At 40.0% G+C, this 18,908-nt stretch overlaps 2 protein-coding genes across 2 annotated transcripts; one reads left to right on the top strand and one right to left on the bottom strand.

Moving 5' to 3' along the window:
• The first annotated feature begins 2,273 nt into the window (after positions 1-2,273).
• Positions 2,274-3,461, top strand: LOC117295477 (muscarinic acetylcholine receptor M4-like). Its single transcript, XM_033778147.1, has one exon. It carries the CDS (start codon positions 2,415-2,417, stop codon positions 3,459-3,461), a length of 1,047 nt encoding a protein of 348 aa, XP_033634038.1. The 5' UTR covers positions 2,274-2,414.
• A 3,996-nt stretch (positions 3,462-7,457) lies between these two features.
• On the bottom strand, positions 7,458-18,775 carry LOC117295476 (protein disulfide-isomerase A3-like). Its single transcript, XM_033778145.1, has 12 exons — positions 18,472-18,775; positions 17,810-17,897; positions 16,606-16,732; positions 15,977-16,087; positions 14,950-15,073; positions 14,047-14,160; positions 12,996-13,096; positions 12,217-12,238; positions 11,708-11,875; positions 10,728-10,965; positions 9,915-9,994; positions 7,458-9,135 (listed from the first exon to the last, which is right to left on the bottom strand). The coding sequence occupies exons 1-12, from the start codon at positions 18,603-18,605 to the stop codon at positions 8,985-8,987; spliced, it is 1,458 nt and encodes a 485-aa protein (XP_033634036.1). The 5' UTR covers positions 18,606-18,775; the 3' UTR covers positions 7,458-8,984.
• Positions 18,776-18,908: the final 133 nt, after the last annotated feature.

Here is an 18,908-nt window from a genome sequence, read left to right as displayed (position 1 = left end):
CATTAGGCCCCCATAAACATGCGAACATCACAATTAAAGCCATGACGCCTTTGGTAATTGTCAAAGACCAGTCTTCTTACTTGGTGTAACTCAACATAAAAATGCACAAAATAACAAACCTGTGAACATTTGAACTCAATTGGTCGTCGAAGTTGCGAGAAAAAATAACAATGGAAGAAAAAAACACCCAATTGTCACACGAAGTTGTGTGCTTTCAGATGCTCGATTTACGGGACCTCAAAATCTAATTCTGAGGTCTCGAAATCAAATTCGTGAAATTCCTTTCTTTCTCGAAACTATACGTCACATCTGAGAAGCCATTCCTCACAATGTTTTATACTATTCATTGCTTGTTAAAAAGGAATTGTGTCATGCTAACAATTATTTTGAGTAATTACCAATAGTGTCCACTGCCTTTAAACAACAGAAATGAACATTCTCAGGAACTCACCATAGTATAGTCTTTTGCACATCAGGTCGATAGTAAGTGTATTTCACCAAAAATCATGATAATGGACAGTAATTTAAGGTGACCTTACTTGTGAAACGAAAGTCAACCAAGAATTAACAGCGCTCTGTATATAGTAAAACCCTTCTCCCCGGGTGCAGTGCAGGAATTACTTCTTTGCAAAACTCACGCTGCAACGCTTTCAAGAGTAATGGCGTCTTACGTATTTTGCATTCACAAATAAAGGAATGCCCGGTATGGGGCACCGCACATTTCGCATTTATTGTATTGTCTCCGTTTAGTACAATCAAATGAGTTTGCAGAATGTAAGGTCGGTTGGTTATAATAATGTTGTTAACTGTTTTCAAACATCGGATTTTGGTCAGGCGAGATCAACACTTATTGTTCGGCTCATTTCTCAAAGAATACATTCAGCGTTTCAAGTAAAAAAACAATTTCGAGAGAAGTTTATCAATTACACCATGTAGGCTTATAGAATATGCGCATCATTCTGTGAATATCAATCTTTCGTTACACAGATAATTTGAGAAAACTAATGGATTTTACAATTTGCATGGTAGGAGATAAGGAGAGGTTTGCGGTTCCACCATGTGAACATCTCTTTTGTTTTCTTTTGTAGTGTTTGGTGGTTCTGAAAACCACTTCTAAAAAAATAACCACATCTGATGACTAACATAACCACAAACATTAAAAAAAATGAACTTTGTAATGAAAATCCCGCCGCTGTCATATTCAAACATGATTATAATATTAAGGCCTCTTTTTTTTTCTTCGATGTACAACCAGTTTGTTGTGTCTGATACTTTCTATTATAGGCCGGTTGTCGTCGCCATAACAAAAGACATCCCAACAACCAAAGCTATGGGCACAAATTCATGGTTTTGTTGACTGTTATGTTAATTCAAAAAAAAATAAAGTCGTTATCCCCTATGCAAACTTAACATCTGTCATTATCATTGCGGTATACGCGCTGCCAAAACATAGGATCCGAACTGCCTCACCCGAGTAATAGGCCTGGCCTTTTTTTCATATGACTCGGGAAAGTGCCGAGTATACAGTGCTAAAACACATAGATGTATTAGTAAACAGAAATTATATTCTTTAAACTTGATGCAAGTTTAATATCTAATCTAACAGTACTGTTCAAAGTGTGTGCACAATACATCTACATGGTCTGGCTGGGAAAACTTCCACTGAAATGTTTTGCTCGAACTACACAGGTTACAAAGGACTTTTCGTACCACACATTACCACCAGCAAGCATTATTCGCATATAGTGGTGGGGCAACGTACTTTCAGCATTCATTCAAAAAGGTTCTAGTGACAAAACAAGAAGTTGCGTTTTCATTCAACCAACCTTTGAATTCTAAAAAATATATAAACCTACAAAGACACACGCGAGTGCGCACGTCCGTGATGCGGCTCAATATTGTGTTTTCTATAAAGTGACTTTTGGCGGCAATTGTACAACACAATAGAAAACAATACAGCTCATTAATAACAATGGCATTATAAATGATCAGGTACTATACAGGCAATACATAACAAAATGGTAAATAACAAATCATGATTGGTATTTTGTTCCCATGTGCCTTAAAGGCACGGACACTATTGGTAAATACTCAAAATAATTGTTAGCATAATAATTATTTCTTTTTCAAAAACTACGTTTTACTTCAGAGGGAGCCGTTTCTCACAATGTGTTATACTATCAGCTGCTCTCCATTACTCGTCCAGTGCCTCAAAGCGATCTGATCAGTTCAGGTAATTGTACGGTTGGGTAACCCCCCTTACAAAACCCGTCCTATAGGGAAATGAAATTATACTTGATACCGTTTTGTTTCACTCTCAACAGAATGATCTATGCTAGAACTAGAGGAACAACAAATCTTCTTGAGTTTAATAACTGTCAGGAAGGGAGGCAAATGATATTGATGTTATCACCATGGCTACTACAAGTGACCCCTCAGTTGACCTCATCACCATCTCACCCAACAATGCAAATGATTCATTGCTGAATACCAGCGACGAATTCCGCTTTGACGATTACAGACAGAGGGTGGTCGTTGGAAGTGTCTACTGTCTGGTGGCTGTGACTGGCTTCGTAGGGAACGTCTTGGTGATTCTTGCCGTTATCTTATCGAAGAAACTTCAGACCCGCACCAACGCCTTCGTCGTCAACCTCGCCACGGCCGACCTGGTGACTTGCACTGCTGCACCGTTTACCGCGCTAGCGTTACTCAGCGAGGACGGCTGGCCCCTTCCGGATGCTATATGCTCCGTAGCTGCAGCTGTTTACTTTAGCTGTCTGTCGTGTAGCGTGATGAACTTGACTGCGATATCTATCAACCGATTAATTGTCATTACCAAGCCATCATCAACATACCGGTCCATTTATACAACCAAGAACATAGCAGCCATGTTGGTTTTCACGTGGCTCTATCCCATTATAGTCTGCTGCCTTCCTCTGTTCGGGTTGGGTAGATGGGGGTATTCCATCAAGTACAAGACGTGTTCGCTAGACTCCTCGTGCGAAACGAGTAAGCTTTTCAGTTTGGTCGGGTCGCTCCTCATCTATCCAGTCCCACTCGTCATCCTGTTCGTCTGTTACTTCAAGATCTACCGCCACCTTAAAGGCCACACGAAGAAGATGATCGCAGGGGTCGAATTGTCTGACACCTCGGTGTCATCAAGTACTAGGAAACAGTCGAGGAGTTTCAGTAAACGACAAGTCGAGATCACCAAGAATCTCTTTGTCGTAATGTGCGCCTTTATCGTGTGTCTCGCCCCCTTCGCTGTCGCTATAATGATACCACCCAGCGATCCGGTTATCCCGTGGACTGGAGCGTTCATCATCTTCAACAGCGCCGTCAACCCCGTCATCTACGGGGTGAAACACCCGCACTTCAAGGAGGTGTTCCGTCACATGCTCCGGTGTAGGTACCGTATGATTCAAGAACCATCAGGGTGCCTTCAGAAGTTCAGACATTAATATTATCTAAGACAAAGACAAGTTGGCCCGTTAATGACGAATCGAACTTGCCTTAGGCCTACACCAAGAGTCAATGGTGTCTAAAGCAAAACATTCTGAAACCGTTCCCCAACGTCACGAGCTCCGACAGCGCCCTCACTGACTTCAAAGAAAGCCATTTCATTTGAGGCCTTTTGTCAAGAACATCGTGGCTTGGAGAGCCGCGAGCCCAAACGACTGGAACAGGAGACCACGCACGCGAGTGGCGAAGCTTCGGCACTCAACCCGTGCGTGTGGTCTCCCATTCCAGTCGCTGTTTACACAACGAAGGCCTTGATTAAAGGTTTTTTTATTGGCTGAAAGTTTAATGTGTCCACTAGGGTGCCTTCTTCGGCTAGCGCCCTGTGTATACGTCTTTGGATTAATAATTTGTAGGCCTACCTTAAAGGAACACGTTGCCTTGGATTGGACGAGTTTGTCTAATAAAAAGCGTTTGTACCCGTTTGTAATAAAATGCATATGGTTGGAAAGAGGTGTTAAAAGTAGAATACAATTATCCACACAAATATGCCTCAAAATTGCATGGTTTTCCTTTTGCTTTGCAAACTAACACGGTAGGCCATTTATGGGAGTGGAAAATTTGTCTCCCATAATTAAATGGCCGGCCGTTTAAGTCAACGAGGTAAAAGGAAAACCAGGCAAGTTCGAGGCATATTTGTGTGGATAATTGTATTTTGCCTTTAAAACATCTTTCCAACCAAATGCATTTTATAACAAACGGTTAAAAATGCTTTTCAAAGACCAACTCGACCGGTCCAAGGCAACGTGTTCTTAGGAACACGTTGCCCTGGATCGGTCGAGTTGGTCCTTGAAAAGCGTTCTGTAACCGTTTGTTATAAAATCGTTATGGTTCGAAAGATGTTGTAAAAGTAGAAAACAATGATCCACACAAACATGCCTCGAAATTGCGTGGTTTTCTTTTTACCTCGTCGACTAACACGGTCGGCCATTTATGGGAGTCAAAATTTTGACTCCCATAAATGGCCGACCGGGTTAGTTCGCGACGTAAAATGAAAACCGTGCATTTTTTAGTGATACTTATGTGGATCATTATATTCTACTTTTAGACATCTTTGACAACCAAATGCATTTCATGACAAACGGTTTCAAACGCTTTTTGAAGACCAACTCGACCGGTCCAAGGCAACGTGTTCTTTTAAGCTTAATAACGTGAACTAAAATTACAGAATTGATCAAACGGCCAGCCGGAAATTATTATTTTGTCACTATATGTGTTTTTTAGAGTAAATGGAGTAACTATTTTTGTAGTCTATATTTCCGGTAACCAAGGATACCCATTTGTCAACTTAATAAAAGTCGCAATTCAGAGGAAATCTAAACAATTTTACTATTTAATTCTAGATAGATAAAGGGACCTAAATGGCTTGTCTCATCTGAAAGGACAAAGTTGTAATTGAGTCATGTTCTCTTCACCGCTGGGCTATGACAGTTTAAACCCGCCAATTAGTATTAACTTTCAGTTTCACACAGTCCAGCGACGCAATATTTGGTTTTGTTTCAACGACATAATATATACGTCATTTTCATTATTAAATAATCTTTTGCCAATTTTGTCGTAATGTTGTATTGGAAGATGACATTGGGTCGCCTTCAAAGAGGAATCTATAAGTAACCATGATGTATTTAAAAAAAATTGTTGCACACTCTGTGATGGGGTCCGTGTTTTTCAACCTCATCAGGGCAAGTGCACCAATGACCTAGGCTTTGAGGCCATTTCCACCCTCGGGTGTACAAAACACCATGGACTCCCATGGACTCCTATAATGTCCCCCATGTTTTGCTCTCCTTTATCATAAAGCTCAATTAAAAATGCCTCATCCGCCTATATAAAGCAATACACTGAACATGCGGTTGGAGGAAACCTCGCTAGTTATGTTCGGAGACAACAAATAATAATTTAACATCCAAATAAAACTTGACAGTCATTTAGCACGCATTGTTCAATCCATCCGTTTATATGTCATTATTTATTCCCCCGCCCCCTCCCACCTTTCACAGTTGACTTGTAAAATGTCGACGATAATGATGATTCAAATAATTATCATTTAGCTCATTTTGGCAACAAAACGCTCGTTTGTAAAAAAAAAAAAAAAATCATTGTCTTTCATCATGACGATAATTGTCGTAAACTAATGGCTTATTAGCAATTAATCAGTACGAGCATTGAGCCTTGAGAAGCTCGTGTTCATTTCAACGTTTTCATACAAAAATAATTGCCATATTAATTACCGGTAGCCGTAGCGGCGTTTACTTTTTACCAATTTGAACCACGAGTCTAGTAATTTACTACAAGAATCTTTAAAACTAATTACTTTTCCGGCAAACTCGGGCGGTGCAGGGACTTGAGGGTTAAAGGCACTGGACACTATTGGTAATTGTCAAAGACTAGCCTTCACAGTTGGTGTATGTCAACATATGCATAAAATAACTAACCCGAGAAAATTTGAGCTCAATTGGTCATCAAAGTTGCGAGATAATAATGAAAGAAGAAAGCACCATTGCCACACGAAGTTGTGTGCGTTTATTAGATGGTTGATTTCGAGACCTCAAGTTCTAAACCTGAGGTCTCGAAATCAAGTTCGTGGAAAGTTACTTCTTTCTCAAAAACTATGGCACTTCAGAGGGAGCTGTTTCTTACAATGTTTTGTACCACCAACCTCTCCCCATTACTCGTTACCAAGTAAGGTTTTATGCTAACAATTATTTTGAGTAACTACCAATAGTGTCCACTGCCTTTAATGGACATGTTATGTAGTACATGTATATCAAAAGGCTGAACTATGAAGTGCTTTGAATGTCAGGAGGTTGATCTTGTATTGAATTCTGAATAGCCAGTACATGTATATAATTGTGTAGGATGGGATGGGAGAGAGATGCGACAACATGTATTTTTTTTTGTACCTGGTGGTTATCTCACAGCAGCATTTCCGACTGTTTGCAAGTGACCCAGTACATGCCAGTAGTTAGATGCAGCTCGGCGCGGCAGTGGATTCTGTCCACCAATGGAGAACCGTGTACAAACTACTTTTGATAGCGCCCTCTTTTGAATCCAACTTCCCCAGCCCATGTTAACTTCCCATTCTCGGAGACAGAATCTCCAGGAGACAGGAGACAGTTTAGGGGATACGGTTGCCCCCACCCCTCCCCGACCTAATTTTACTGCAAGTTCCGAGAATTTAACCCCAAACTGCCACCAGGAAGCCCTTCAAAACTTTCAAATTTCAGCCACAGTACTCTTCCTTCATGATAGTCTTGGCCCAAGGCGTCGGTGATCGATAGTGGATAGTATACTGCTCACTCATTGCAGATCGTTATAGGGCGCTCTTTCAACTGAAAACACAGTTCTCTTTGTATCCACTATCTATCACTGACGTTTTGAGCCAAGACTACCTCCAAAATACTGCTGCCCGCATTGTGACACTGTCTAGAAAATCGTGTTCTATCACCCCCATTCTGAAACAACTACACTGGCTCCCTATCTCTCAACGAATCATCTTCAAGCTGATGCTCATTGTCCACAAAGCTCTTAATGGCAAGGCTCCCCACTATATTTCTGAACTGCTTCAAGTTTACACTCCATCAAGGAATCTTCGATCAAGTTCTATGCTTCTCCTCATTGAACCCAAGTCTCGACACTCATGGGGTGACAGGTCTTTTTCTTCAGCCGCGCCACGCATCTGGAACTCTCTACCACTTAATCTTCGATCTTGTCTTTGTACTGCAAAATTCAAGTCTCTTCTCAAAACTTATCTTATGTCACAGGTTTTCAATGACTAATTTTGTTGTGTCTGTTTTTTCTTTGTGTTGTGTATTGTTTTTGTTTTGTTTTTTGGTTTTACTGCGCCTTGAACACCCAGCAGGGTGGATATGTGCGCATTACAAGTCTTATTATTATTATTTATTACCTCCATAACAGATTCATTCATTTTTATAAAATTTGTAAAGGGATTAATAGTGAGTTTATTCAATGCCCTTCTAAGGGGGCAAACATTCTCATTACAAAATGTTGAGTTTACAATTTACAAATTACACACAGGATAACTTTATAAACTAGCAATGGAATTGCTCTATATATTATTCTCTGTATGCACATGTTTTGTCGTGAGTGTTGTTTTTTCTCCATTATTTTACACAACATTTTTCATCTTGTAACGAAAACAACTCATGTTAGGCCTTTTCAGACTGGTGTTGTGATAATAATTCACTGTGTTTTCAAACAAATTACAGCTTTTAAATATCAAAATCGAGGATTTCCAAGTAAGCTTCGCTTCAAAACAGCAGTGTTTTTTTAAGGCCTTACTTAAGAAAAAATAGAGGAGTAACTTTTACAATACTCCACCGCCAGTTTTACACTCAATATGACAAAAAAACTATATTCTCTGTCATGAAGTATGAACCAGGCTTTAACACAGGGGGACACTGACTCCCAAAATGGCGCAACCACGGTTTGTGCAATGGTGACAGAAACCGAATTGGGTCAATAACCCGAGAACACATAAGACATGAATGTTCACGTTCCCTGTAAATACAAAAGGTTAAATACAACAAGACATTCTTAACCAATGAAAAGTATTCAATGATACAAGTTTACCACCAAAACTTTTAACGAGGCATAAACTTTTTGGGTGATGCTACATCTTAACTATTGAAGTACAAAATATTAGAAGAAAAACGAAAACAAAAACATTGCTTGAAAACATTGTTCAAAAACAGACGAGTTGTCAGCTACACCCACGAAACTATTCAAGACTTAAATAATGTATAAAATCTCTGATTAAAAGTAGACTTTTCTACCATTGTCATCACTAAACCCAATATGCTATTATCGATTTAGAAATGAATAAAGTCTGGTACAATGAATTGCTTAGTCACAAGTAACAGCTCACATTTTAATTCCTCAGACTATGGGTGCGTTCGTTTAGCTTCCCTGGGTTGACCCCGGTCTGCCCCCGGAACGTTCGAACAGCTTTGACGTTATTCTAGGGGCTCACGCGGGTAAGCTCCCAGTGCCCTGCTTGTGGAATTGGTCACTTGAGGCATGACGTCATTACAACAGGGCGAGTGTGATCGTTCGATTAGCTCTTGCAGGAGCTCACCCGAGTGAGCACTGCCGGATAGACACAGGGAAGCTAATCGAACGCACTCTAGTAGAGACAGTTGCTATGTCAAATGGTTTGGGACATGGCATAGCAACTTCAAGTTTTAACCGACAAGATAAACCAGTCCTTGACAAAAGCACCACAATGTTTCAGCTGGAGAAGTCTACTTTGCCATGCATGAAATTAAAAAGAAAAAAATGTTGACTACCGTCGAGGTTCGTTCCCAAATGAACAAAAAAACAATATAGCGAACCCCAGCTCTCTATAAGGGTGGTTTCGTTGTATGACATTTAAAAATCCAGGGTTTCACCAATGAACCAAAAATAAAATACATTTTCTTCCTAAATGGCCCCCAGCTTTAATCTTATAACTCATCTGGTTTCTTGCCGCCTAACTTGACGGGCTTTGTGGACTCTTTCTTGATGAATTTTATAAAGTCGTCGACCTCGCGGCCTCCTTGATACTTGCGAGGGTTGTTTTTGTCATTGGCGGGTGCCCAGTATATTGTGGGGAACCTGGAAAAGAAAAACACAAACAAAGGCATAATGAGGGGTTAATAACACTCTAAAAACAAAAAACAGTAGCAGAATGGAGATTCGAATCCTGGTTATGACACTTGTGCCCTTGAGCGGGGCACTTAACCATAATTGCTAGGTAACAAGTTGAGAAAGTTAGGGTTAAGTCCACCATTCAGGCTCCTAATGGATGATACCCATGCCAACATCCTTACAGACTGTGAAGGGGGTAACCCTTTTTCTGCCCTAGAAGTAGGTGGCAACACTCATTGGTAAAAGTTTATTTGGGTCGAAAGCCCAAATATGGAGAAGATTGGTGTCCTAGGAAATGTTTAAGGAAGCCTTTCACATGACACACTATCTCTCTGCTGGACTGTTGGGAAAAAGGCAGCCAACAGGCATGTCTCAGCTTAAGTGTTAGTGCTGCGTTTTCACAGTCGCAACTACTAAATGTTCTGGTTGAACTTGCCATTGGTTGATCACTCTGGCTATTGACAGAAAGTTATTTGTTATGAATGCAAAAATAACGTGCACCATCACGCAGGCCTCAATTTTCCTCATGTAAGGGGCACTTCTATTGGAAAAAATGTAAGTTTGTTTGGAACCTTGCTGAGGGCACCGCAGCAAGAGCAAAGGCCACCACGGCAATTGCTGTGGGTGGTAGCTGTGGGTTATTTTGAGGCCTGATCATGCAAAGGTTAACAATGAGACAGTCATGATGCTCAACGACAAAACTACAAGGGATAAAACTGACAATGATATGATGGTAGGTTTCTTACCCTGAAACGGCATACTGCCCAGGTGAGTCGTTGGCGGTCGAGTCAATCTTAGCAATTGTTACATGTTCAACATCCTTCAACTGTGAAAACAAAACAAAATGCAGAAATAATGTTACTCAAATGTAAGAACAAAAATAAAACTGGGCACAATTTCATAAAGCTGTAAAGAAGAAAACTCTGCGTAGCAAATTTCTTGGCTAAGCAAGAAATGACCAATGGTAACAGTCACGGCAATGGTTAACTGAATGGTATTTTTGCTGGTAACGTGTTTTTGCTCAAGGCTTTTTGAAAAACTGAACAAAAAAGAAATTAAAACACACATCATAGGACACACGAGCAATGAAATATCCAGGTACTCAGACAATTAAAAAGGAAAGACGAACAGTCTAAACAGGGTTGAAAACTGACCGATAAGAAATTCAACTGAAAAATACTTTTTTTTTTTTTTATAAAAGGTAATGCTGGCAAAATAGCTAAGGGGAGGGTGCATTACTTTCAAATGTTTTCTTGGGATGTCATCAATTTATTTAGCAATGAAAACCACAATGGGGAGGTATTAAGTGGTTAGAGATCAATCTGCTTTAAACCAGTAAAGCTCGCTCAAACTTCCTGCGATAGTGAGCGCGATACAAATTTGCACGTCACGTGGCTGTTTTTGCAGCGAATGTTTTGCAGAAAAGTTGAGCACATGTCAACTGAAGCACATTATTCATTGCGAATTTGTGACGTCAAAATTCGTATTGCACACGCAGTATGAACCAGGCTTATCATGACTATGAAATTTTGACTACAAGATTTGAAATTCCTTCTGACCTTCTCTCCAAGCTCATTGTATTTTGGCTCCAAGTTTTTACAGTGACCACACCACGGTGCGTAGAACTCAATCAAGACGTCTTTTGTTTCATCCATGACGATGTCTTTGAAGTTGTTGCCGACGACCACCTTCACCGGGCCATCATTGGGTTCCGGTATCGGCTCGCTCTTCAAGTGGTTTGGGATCTCGCCTGCCACAAACTTGGCCACGAATGCATCTAAAGCCTTGCCATCGGTACTGCAGGGACAGAAAGAGAATCAAGATTAAAGAACTTGTGAAAATGAAAAGGCAAGATGCGCTGTGTCCAGCCGTCGATTTCACAAAACTCTTCCTAACTTAAGACTAATCTTAGGACTTTAGGACGAGTCCCAACCCTGCAGTGTAGCATGCAGACCTTAAGATTAATCCTAAGTTAGGTCGAGTTACTTCGTCCTAACTCGAGATAAGACGAGTCCTAACTCTTTGTGAAATCGGCGGCTGGTGTAAGACCTGAAACTTTACTTAGGCTATGGAGCCTATAGCCGTAATCGGTGATTGGAGCCAAGTGACTCATAGTGGGTACATACAAGAACAAAAACCAAGCAAGCGAAGCACAGTGTGCATGAAAAAGCATGCCTGCAGAAGCAAACAAAAGATGCCATGGTTTTCCATGCATACCTAGCTTCGCTTGATTGCTTTGTTTACATTGTATACGCACTACGAGTCACGAAACTTTAGTCGCCGATTGTGTCTTTTGTTTCCATGCCCCTGGGCTCATTTCACAAAGAGCTAAGATTGACCTTAAATGGGAATCGATCTTAATTGCTGAGGAAAGTGTGATATCACTTAACAAATCACTATGGTACGGCTGACCACTCATCTTCCAGATGGACTCCAAGGTCAAACTAATTTTTTGGGATGCGCTCAATTTGCAATACATACATAAAATACTTCCTAATGAAGTGGGGAAAAAATTACAGCGCCCTATTGTGCATCTTACGTGAATTCTTCTTCCATCTTGAACTTGTCTCCGTCCGGTCCCCAGGCAGCCACATTAACAGCATCGGATTCAAACGCGAAGCCCAACCCATCCATCTCACGGGCAAACTCTGATTTGGAAGCAATCGCAAACGTCAGTTCGTTGTATTTCTTGGCGATCTTCATTACTCTAAAAGAAAAAGGTTTTTCAGAAGACGAAATCATAAATCATGCTGCAAAAAAGGAGAAAAATCCAGAAGAAAAAAAAAAAAAAAAAAACTTCAAACGTGATCAAAATATCAATTAAACTCATCAAAAAAAAGTATAAGTTTTTGTTACTCTCTTTTATAACACAAAGTCGATACGAAAACAAAGGATTGTAATAATCCTGCTTCTTTTTTATTATTATTATTAATATTAATATTAATAAGTATTATGCGCCAAATCAATGTCAAGAGACTAACATGATTAAGGCGCAGAGAAGCAGAGACAATGTAAACATAACAAATTGTGAAACAAAAATAGACTCACCTATTGCGGAAATAGTTGGTTCCTGCAAACAAAACAACAGGGATAACAGTCAGGGATAACAGTCAATAATGGCTACAGATGCAAATATATACCCATGCAATCTGGTCCTTTATGTACATATTTACGTCTCACGTTACTCCTCCTACTGTCTGAACAGTGAATATTCTCAAATGTTGAATAATAAATCAAATCTAATATAGACGATGTGACCTGTGACATCACATGTTTACAACAGGGCCACCAAGCCTGGACTTCCTGCAGGCAAGATTTGTACACAGCTCAATGGAAGAAAACATCAAATCTTATATTTTATGGAAATTGCAGTCCAATTCTTATCAACATTTGGTGTGATGAAAAGGGGCACATCTCAAAACTTGTCCTGCTTTTACTTTCATAACTCTTGGATTTATGTGGAAATTATGACACAAAATGTCAACTTTCCCATATGACCAGTGTAGTACATGTATCTTGCCTGCCAGACTAGCCAAAGAATGCACAAGGTCACACTTATTGTGAACAAAGGTCAAATGTATGTACTCAGTACAGTTAACCCTCCTACTGTCCGACCATTAAACATAATCTAAAGTGGTAATGAATAATTATACTCTGCCAGCCTGCAATACAGAATACAATGTTGTGAATATCAGTACATAGTCAACCTTCCTACCGTCTCTTAGGAATGCAATGCAATGTGTAAAAAAAAATATTTAAAAAAAAGCAAACCTGCAATACAAAATATCATGTAGTAAATATTATTATTATTTTAAACCAGAACATACCTTTGGGGTTCTTCTCATAGTCAACTTGGAAGTAAGCTACGACGACAGGCTTTTTGAACAGATCCTTGTTGTCAGCTTTCATAACTCCACACATACCCAATCTATTTGTTGTTTTCAAATGAGAGACAATCAATTGATGGCAATCATTACAAAAAGTACACTGATACAAAGTTGTTTTTATCAAGCATATCAAAGGGAAAACAAATCTTGGTTTTTGTAATTAAAATTAAACACAATCTAAGATATGTTACAGTCAGAACCGCTTCTCAGATTTCGGGGGATTTTAAAAAAAAGGATAGATTTTTCCATAACTACATGTACCTTACTTTGAAGTGAAATAAATCTCAAAATCAGTGCTCAAAATGCTTCCAAAGCTACATTTTCTGCACTTCTAACCAACTAAGCTTGACTGAAAATAATTTAAGAGTGATTACCAATCAGATGTACCTTCCCTTTAAACATGCTTTCCAGAAATCTGAATGTGTATGCACATGCTGTGTAATAAGCACAAATGAAGCTCTGACCAGTATGTTCACGTAACAAATCCAAAGATTTGACTGGCAAATGATAGTTCATTTTCTTCCGACTGTGAATACAATTCTGTTTTTTTTTCTCCAAAAATTATTTGAAGGAGTGCGAGAATGCAACCGCTCTCCTTACCAAAGTATTGTCTGGATCTACCTCAAAGCAGATATCAACCCCTTGCACGCATGTCACACGCGACGACTCTGCCACGCTCACCGCCTAAAATGCGCACTTCACAGTATAACGCACAGTGACATAGCCCACCAATATGGCACATCCAAGATAATTCGGATGATGATGTCAGGTGAATTGGGTCACTACACACACTGCCATGATTGCATTCTGCTGGTTCTGTTTGTATACATTAACAGCTAGTTCTATTGAACTCGACAAGTGATGATGGTGGGAAAAAAAAAAAAAGCCAGTTCATTTGTTTGCTATAACTCAATACAATCATTGATTAATTAGGCCAAAACTGGCACACTTTATTGGTGTCAAGTTCATCCCAGGAAGTTGTTAAACTCACCCGTTGATTTCGGCGAATTTCTCAATGTTGGACTTGGTAACGGCTTCCGTCATTTGCAGAATGCCCTCTTCAAATTTGTTTTTCAGAAACCTTGGTCGGAAAAGGGCTACGGCACTGTAAGAGAGAAAGGACTTAAGTTGATAAGTATAAACAAAAACAGCTAACAAAACAACTAGGAAAACGAGTATATTAATTCCAAAGATCAACTCGATTGATAGCAGTTGTAGATGGTGTTTGAAGCTTTGCATGGTGTGGAGAATAAGACAAACCATAAAAAATTAATATGAATAGTAGACTTGCCGGTACAACCATGTGTGAAAATCTCTTCTGAGGGAGTGTTGGCTCTGAAAAGAGCCGGTTTGGTCTCAACGTTTCGAACAGTATACTCTGCTCGTCTTCAGGAGAATGCTGGTGGTGGTTGTGCTTACGTATGGCTTGAGGGATGCACATTTGGACGGAAAGGATCTAAGCTGTTCTTGGATAGCAGTTGTGTTTGACAAAAGGGGTGGGCCTGGCGTCTGGGTTTCTTGGATTGAGACGTCCCAGGTCAGAATCAGGCACTTTCAGAATCAGCGAAATGGCATTAAAAGTGAGTCCATGGAACATCAGCCAATGTGATGTGATTAAATACTTTTAAACTTAAATTCTCATCTACATTGATGAGCAAATAAAACTTAAGCATAATGATCATTATTTTTAATTGCACTAATGTAGAGTCGGTATTGCGTTTTACTATTTTTAACAATGTAACTTAGGGATTTGACTTTGAGTTTTGGCATGTTTGGGGTGCTGGCAAGTGTAATTGAAATTTAGATTTTTTTTAAAGAGTTTCAGAGTGATTGGAGATGATATTCTTATCTAAGAATTGAAGCGAACATTGTTTATTGCAAATCTTATACTTACTCAGAGAAACCATAATTCTTGCTGACAGCTTCCGATAGAGTATAAAAAAATTTGTAGTTCTCGTGAAGTTTACCAGCCGCTTGAACAAACGCTGCCTTTTCATTGTTATCCTTAGAAAAGAATCCTAGAAAAGAATCAAGCTGAATTGTCAGTTTTTGGCAGGATGATTCTCAAAAAAAGTTTAGGCCCTACAGCTAATACAGGAACACATTGCCTTTGGATGAGGCACCCTAGGCTATAGAAGCATTTGTTATGAAGTGAATAGACCGATCCAGTAAGCTCCGTCCACGACGCACCTGATAGCAAGAACTCGTGTGGTTCTCCAAGCCTTTCTACACAACTCTGCCGTGCGCACCAAGCATACGCACACGCATGTCGGACCTTATTTGTCGGACCTTCGCTGCGTCGTGATTGGTCAATACGCAATGGGGCCGAGCTTAATGGATCGGTCTATTCATGGTTGGAAAGATGCTTCAGGAGTAGAATATAATGTTTCACACAAATATCACTCAAAATTTTGCAGTTTTCCGTTTACTAAGTGATCTAGTGTCAAGGTCCATAATTTTGTGGAGGCAAAATTGTGTCATACTGGCTAGATTAAAATGAAAAAGCTTTCAAAATGATAACAAAATAGTACTACTAAATATTATTTGTCTTCCCTAGCATCCTAGTGTGCTAAAGATTATGTATTGTCCGGAGAAAATTTGGAGGCAAAGGAAAACTTTGTTGGAAAAATACAATACTTGGTTTTGTTCAAAGCAAGGCAGGGCAACTCTGCATGACTCCAGTCATAGCATTCACTGAAAGTTGTTTATTTATAGCCCATGACATGATCTTACAGCAAAGCTATGGTGGCCTACTAATGCCACTCCATAACAGGCACCTCTACAAAGGATAATTGGAAAGTCTACAGGAACATTTCCTAGGGCACCAAGGCGATCGCCAGTACCATAGAGGGCAACCTCTACTGCCTCCATGAAATGTCACTAATCAAGTTTTAGATCTGTTTTCAAACCAAATGCCTCACCTGCTATAACAGTAGTTTCGGTTTTGCTCAAGACTTTTTCCATGTCTGCTACACTGCTAATCTCCTTTACAAATGGCCCGGCCATTTTTTTCATGTGACTGATGATGCCAGCTTCAAAAGGAAAAGAAACAAAGATGCTTAGTTACACATGGGAGAAGTCAACTGTATGTTTTCTTCACAGACTTATTGCAATATATACATTTTCACTAACCCTGTTTATTTGGCCAAGTAAATGTTGTGCACACCATGTACGCGTACACTAAAATGTATGTTAAATCCAAATCTGGCTGGTCGGCACTAACCAGTTAACAAACAAAAAAGACCAGCATGCATGCCATTACTTTTTTGCCGTCGGTGAAAAAAAAAAAACCTGACAATCTTTTTCTTTATTTTATGCAATACAAAAAAAACAACCACTGCTACAATGACCCCCAAGTCAGACTTATAAACCAACTTTTATCAAACAAGAATTCCCTGCTTCCACAAGTGCAGATTCTTTGCTTACAGTAAGCAGAGCCATGAAGTTGGGACTAGTTGTTTACGTCATCCAAGTTTGAAATTTTAACAGAATGTATTTCCGGATGAGTCAGCGCTTCAAACAACTGTACCTTCAATTACTCAATACTCACCCGAGTCTCTTGGACCACTGTAATCAGCAGAAACGGCTCCATTTCTGAATATTTTGAGGGTGGGGTAGCCAGACACACCATATTTTCCGCATGTATCCTTACCACCGCTTTCGTCGGTGCAATCCACCTAAAGTAACAACAGAAATCAGAAATGATTAAGAAATTTTCTGAAGCTTTAACTTTTTGATTATGTAAATTTCTAGTGGAAATACCAAAGGGCACCAATCCAGTGCCGCCCCCCTCAGATTCAAATTTTCAACGTGGGACAGTTTTACTCTTTCGCTCGGGGATCTGGTAAGTTTTTGTCCTTTTTCTTCAAATTATTTCCTCAATGGTGTTTTGAGTGATATGGTAGGATTCATTAGACATTGAGGATCAAGTCCGGTTCCTAGAATTTGTGTCATGATTTTCAAAAGTGGTAAAAATGGAGCAAATCTGCTGACTACATGTAGCTGTCAAAATTGTACGTTTTTAACCATTTCGCCCTGCACAGATTGCGGAAGCTTCGTAACCCTCCGGCCTGGCGGCCGTCGGGAGGAGGATTACATTATCGCAACTACACTAGTACTTGCAATCACAAGGTTCTGGGTTTGAATCCTACCGAGCTAACCACTGATTTCACAATGACTGGAACATTCTTGTCTACTCTAGTTACTGAATCAAAATTGGTGTCTACAGACGTTAAACCAATATTTGTTTGAGAAATTCCTTGTAGCCAGCTTGTGTATCCCCTCTGTGGAAGCTACACAGTTCCCTTGACAGGAAGATCGTCTAAACTAACAAACTAACAATCTATCAATGACATGGGGCGTTGCAGTCCTGGAATTTCATCTTTGAAAGAGAAAGGCCATTTTCATTTTGTAAAGGGCACTTCAATTGGAAAATCTAAGTTAATAATGGAAATTTTTTGAAGGGGCACCAAGGGCCAAGACCGAGGGCAGCGGGGGCAATGGTCTCCATGTAATTCCAGGCCCGGCATAGGGGCAATTGTTTTCCATTTTGAAGTATCAGGCCTAGTAGGTAGGATCCAATGTAAAAAGCTGGAGCGCGTTTTGGGGACCCCAACCAAATTCCAACTAACTCAACAAGTCGGTTACCCGTTGGTCTTAACAGCATCGTCACTGCGCTCAACCGAACACGCAAACAGGCTCAACCGATAACCAATGTTTCTGGTTGGGGTCGCCAAAACGCACTCCTGTCCTACCTTTGCCAATGGGACTGGTGGATCATTCTGAGCTAATGCTGTTGCTGCGTGCTCGTACCCGGGGGCTAGTTTCTTGCAATGGCCACACCTGTTGATAACAAAAGTACATCTTGGTATTAATATGGTTTTAGTTGAGATAATTCGTGACATCACATCTTTAAAAGAGAGACAATAAAAAACAATGACAAATGGGAAAGATGTTCGTTTCCTGCCGCGCCTCTAGTTGCGATAACGTAACCCTCCTCCCTACGCCTCCCACTAACTACTGCCAGACCAATTTTTCACTAATTTTCTTGTATTTACCAACCAAGCAAAAGTGGGAATATAAAATGTTTGACTTGAGGTCGAGTAAAATAAAAAAAATAATAATGAAAAAATATTCCAATTTCCATAACGAATTAAAAAAGTGGTGGCAGTTGCAAATTTATTGTCCAAACCCTTTAAATCAACCTTTTCAAGAATTAACCAGTTTATCCAAACTTGGTCTATGGTCCCCCCCCACCCCCCCCCCCCCCCCCCCCCCAACAAAAACTAACGTTCCCTAATGACAGCTAGCTAGGAGTAGGAGTCGTATATTGAGGAGTCGAGATGCAGGAAAGAGTAGACAAACGCAACACTAAAATAATATATAATAAATAAAGTAAGAGAGTACCACCACCTACCAAGGAGCAAAGAACTCCACAAGCATAATGTCACGTCCCTTAGCTTCTGCTTCAAATCCTCCATCTGAGAGATCCAGAACATCTGAACCAAGCGCCAAGCCAAACAACACGAAAATCACAGCAAATTTCTCCATTTTTGACTGATGTTTCTCACACGTCGTCACCACCTCACACTTAAGCAACACCGGTTGGTCGAGCGTTGTGTGTTATCAATTCACACAGCAGTATTTAAAACCCAGTGAAAATTGCATTCATTTCGCGCATACACGATCGCGTGTACATGGATGTACGCGTGTGTACATAGTTTGTGCACAGGTTTCCACGTGTACTTGCTGCATGGTGTCGATCCCTGATTGGCTGCATTGGGATAATAACATTCTTCTCTTAGGGGGGTTTTCTAGTTCAGCATTATTCGTCCATTTATTCAGACACTTTTC

Source organism: Asterias rubens, chromosome 10 (genome assembly GCF_902459465.1).
Source record: "Asterias rubens chromosome 10, eAstRub1.3, whole genome shotgun sequence".
Lineage (NCBI taxonomy): Eukaryota > Metazoa > Echinodermata > Asteroidea > Forcipulatida > Asteriidae > Asterias > Asterias rubens.
The sequence above is the reverse complement of the archived record's forward strand: the minus strand, read 5'-3'. Positions and strand labels throughout refer to the sequence as shown.